Source organism: Pinus tabuliformis, chromosome X (assembly GCF_031772625.1).
Source record: "Pinus tabuliformis cultivar Carrire ecotype Pingquan chromosome X, CPIR1, whole genome shotgun sequence".
In the NCBI taxonomy this organism is placed as follows: Eukaryota; Viridiplantae; Streptophyta; class Pinopsida; order Pinales; family Pinaceae; genus Pinus; species Pinus tabuliformis.
In genome coordinates, this window is record NC_142308.1 from 111,810,885 (window position 1) to 111,814,824 (window position 3,940).

The window sequence follows — 3,940 nt, forward strand, 5'->3', positions numbered from 1 at the left end:
TTTCAACTTATGCTCATGTTTTGTGGGAAGTTCAACATATTTATCTATCCAAAAAATAATCTTCAAAACTCCCGAAACTTTCCCAAGCTCAGATTACAGCTCCGGCTAAAAAAACAACATTCCCATACAATTTTAAAGCTCCCTAAAAACAAGAACCATTAAAACAATCCCAACTCTCGAGAGCTATTACCTTGTAACAGAATAATTATCATTTCATCCTACTTAGTTTATTGAGAAACGAAAGTATGTTGAGCTATTTAAATAGTTAAAAGGACGTTTTCTCTTTGGATATATGAAGAGCTAAAATTATATCATTTATGAAATATCACGTCTCTTTATATATTAAAATTAACTATTTTTAAATGTTTAATCACATAATAAATTATATCTATTTTTAAATATCACTAATTATAAAATATCACCTTTAATCATATATTAAAGTATAACTATTGGAAAGAGTTGAATCAGGCCCAATCTATAAGAGATCTTCAATCAATAATTTCACGAACTTACTTTTCGGTATATCTTAAATTTTGGTGGTTCGTATCCTGCGGCCATGGCAGGAGTCCAAATGAAAGTAAAGGTATCGAGGATTTCCACTGTTGCACCAGCCATGCCTACTGCTAAGCATAGCATGTTCCTATCTGCCATAGACATTAGTAAAATACCCTCTAACAACGTGGGAATACTTCTTTTCTATAAAATATCAGACATTACTGCTGCCAAGGATTTTCCTACCATGGTGGAGAAGCTGAAGACAAGCCTATTGCAACGATGAGGGAGTGGAGTTCGTTGAAGCAACCATCGACATGGCATTTGAGGATGTGGAAATTGATAATTTTCAGCACACAAACTTCTTCACGGAACTTGTCCAGATCCGCCATGGAAAGGATGACGATTCACTACTCTCAATACAGGTATGAAAAATTCTCTCGCTTTCCATTTTCCTACGGATAATGTTTCAAAAGTAACGATGGCTACTGCAGGTCACTGCTTTCCAGGGAGGCGGATTTTGCATGGGAGCCAATATTCATCACGTTATTGCAGACGGAAATTCTTTTTCGCATTTCATGAGCAGTTGGGCAGAGTGTAGCAGAGAACTTCCAGTTTCCAAGAGTCCTTACCACGTGAGAACAGTCTTTCAGCGGGACAATGGAGATCGCGCAATACCCAACCTTTATTTGAGGGCTGAAGAAGTTGTCACCGATTTTATTAAGGAAGCGCAAATTTTCAGGTTTGTTCGAGATAATTCAGTGGCAATAAAATATTCGGAAATCAATGCAAGCACTCTTGATGGCTCAGTGGAAAACACTGATAAGAAATCTGTCGAAGAAGAAACAAAACTGGAAATTTCAACTTTTCATTTCAGCGAAAAAGTAATTGAAGCTTTGAAGGAACGATCCGGCGCTTCAACTTCATTTGTAGCAGTTTCGGCGCAATTTTGGAGATGCGTAATGAAAGCTAGACAAGTTCCAGAAGACAAGCCTGTTTATTTTAGAGTGCCAATTGACTTCAGAGGGCGGGTAAAACCGCCCTTGCCTCCAACGTATTTTGGGAACTGTGTATGCAGCGGTATTGCCCGGACAACGGCCAAACAGTTAGTGGAGAAGGATATCGTGTTTGCTGCGGCTCTCATCCAAGAAATCATCTCCTGCTGTGCCTCAGATGTGCACATCAATAATTTTGTAGACTACGTTGAATCTCATCTTGGCAGCGGCAACATTGACCCAACTCTTGGAAATTTATGTAGCGATTACATTGTAATGACATCGATGTCTCCCAAATTTCCTGTTTACGAGATCGACCACGGATGGGGGAGGCCAGTGAGTGTGCAGGCTCCTTCCTTGATAGGAATTGGACAGATGATGATGTTCCCCGGAAGAGGAGGAGGAAAGAGTATTGCTGTGTCCACCAAACTCCCTCGCCATCAGATGGAATCCCTGAAACAGATGCTCATGGTTATCCCCGATTGATGATGTTTCTTTTCTTATTTCGTGTGTAGCCCTTCTTTCTTGCTGCACATGGGAGTTGTTGAATTTGATTCACTAATAGAGATTAAACTTCTATTAAAAGTAGTTGCATATAACGAGGAATCTTCTTGTTTTCTGATAGATGTCTTTGGAATACCATTTTGATTATTTTCTAAAATATTTATTTGATTTATAATTGGATTTATGTTAATAAAATATATAAATTTTCAGAAAATTAATTGAATTAAAAATAAGACTAGGGAATGGCTAAAGATAATAACACTCGGATCCATGCTAATAAAATATATAAATTATCAGAAAATTAACTGAATTAAATATCAGATTAAGGAATGGCTAAAGATAGTAACACATTTTGTCTTAACTTCAAAATAGCATCACTACTACATATAGGGGGTTTAAGACAATATTTGAAACATTCTTTTGGGTAAATTATCTTAACTTGACACAACAAAAGTTTGTGTATTGTCTTAAATATTGTCTTTAACCGAGTGTCTCAAATTATTGTTTTGAAAAATTGTCTTTATAAAGACAATGCATAACACAAGCATTATTGTCTCTTAGGAGACAATGCCATTTTTGTCTCTTAGAGACAATAGTTGGGATTAAAGACATATTGTCTTTATAGAGACGATGTCTTTAATCCTAGCTATTGTCTCCCTAAAGACAATAAAAAATATATTTAAAGACAATTCAACATCACTTTTGTCTCTTTCAAGAATATAAAACAATGAACACAGAAAAATATCTCATCAATGAAATAAATCAATATAAAAAGTATCTAATTAAAAAAAAACTACAATATCATTAATTAATTCGTGTTAAGACACAATGAACCTCCTTCTTACAAGGCAAGTGCTCTTCCATTGAGCTAACACCCTTTAAAGAGTTATGCGAGTACTTATGGAACCCAATTTGCACCTAACCTCAATCCCATTGAAGGTTCTTAGCACAGGGAGCAAGCAATACAATTATTCCATGACCCAAAGTATATGTTTGCTTCAATTAATTTCACAAGAGTACATACTAATTGCTACAATGAACACAACAACCTTGAATGAGTAACGGATTTTGCACCCAACACTAAGACCACAAGTATCTCTGATGGTTCCAGAATGACTTTGGCAACATTATTGTACCTTGTGCAATTAATGTTTTAAAAAATCCCTTTTTTGATATTATTATTTGTAATGTATGTAAATCCCAAGTATTGATTCATCATATAATCAAGTGATTTTCATAAAGAAGTGTTAGTTTCCTCACTAAATCAACTACCATGTATGTTTGATAACAAAGATAAAAGAGAATTTGCATCATATCAAGTGGATAACCTATTCATTTTTCACACGACAACACCTATTTGGTTGAAGAAATAACATGCGCCAGTCTGCCATCTGTTATTGATGTCAATCTAATCCACCCCATCCCTCACACATAAATAGTTGAAGCAAAACACCTAATAAGCACACACATGATACCCATTATTGCCATGTTTAAATTTCACATAGTGTACAATTCACCTCAAAATTTCAAAACACAAAATAAAGAGGATTTTCCATTCTATCTTGTTGGAAATTTAATCCAACAAGGTAGAATATGCATAAATTCTCTCCTAAATAGGAGGTGCAAACCCACCTAGAGTGCATAGTTTCCTAACGACTATTGAAACCCTACTTGAGAACATGGTTTTCCTATGGAGATTATTTCAACCCCAAAGCTTCGCAGGGGAAAAATCATCAAACAAATAGGGAAAAGAAGAAAGATGAAAACAATACTCACTTCTCGCAAGAAAAGCTACATTCAAGGTCTGATATTTAATAAAAAAACATACAATATTCTTCATGTACACATATATCCGCCATTAACAATTTTAAGCGTATACATTGTTGTCATGCAACGAAGGAAATATGACTCCATTCTAGACCAGATCAAGCCTTTGTATTTGAGGGATG

The 3,940-nt window shown here is 35.4% G+C and overlaps 1 protein-coding gene across 1 annotated transcript; it reads left to right on the plus strand.

The window, feature by feature from the left end:
- The first annotated feature begins 809 nt into the window (after positions 1-809).
- LOC149138672 (hydroxycinnamoyltransferase-like) lies at positions 810-1,973 on the plus strand. Its single transcript, XM_089450456.1, has 2 exons — positions 810-917; positions 1,002-1,973. Exons 1-2 carry the CDS (start codon positions 810-812, stop codon positions 1,971-1,973), a joined length of 1,080 nt encoding a protein of 359 aa, XP_089306582.1.
- Positions 1,974-3,940: the final 1,967 nt, after the last annotated feature.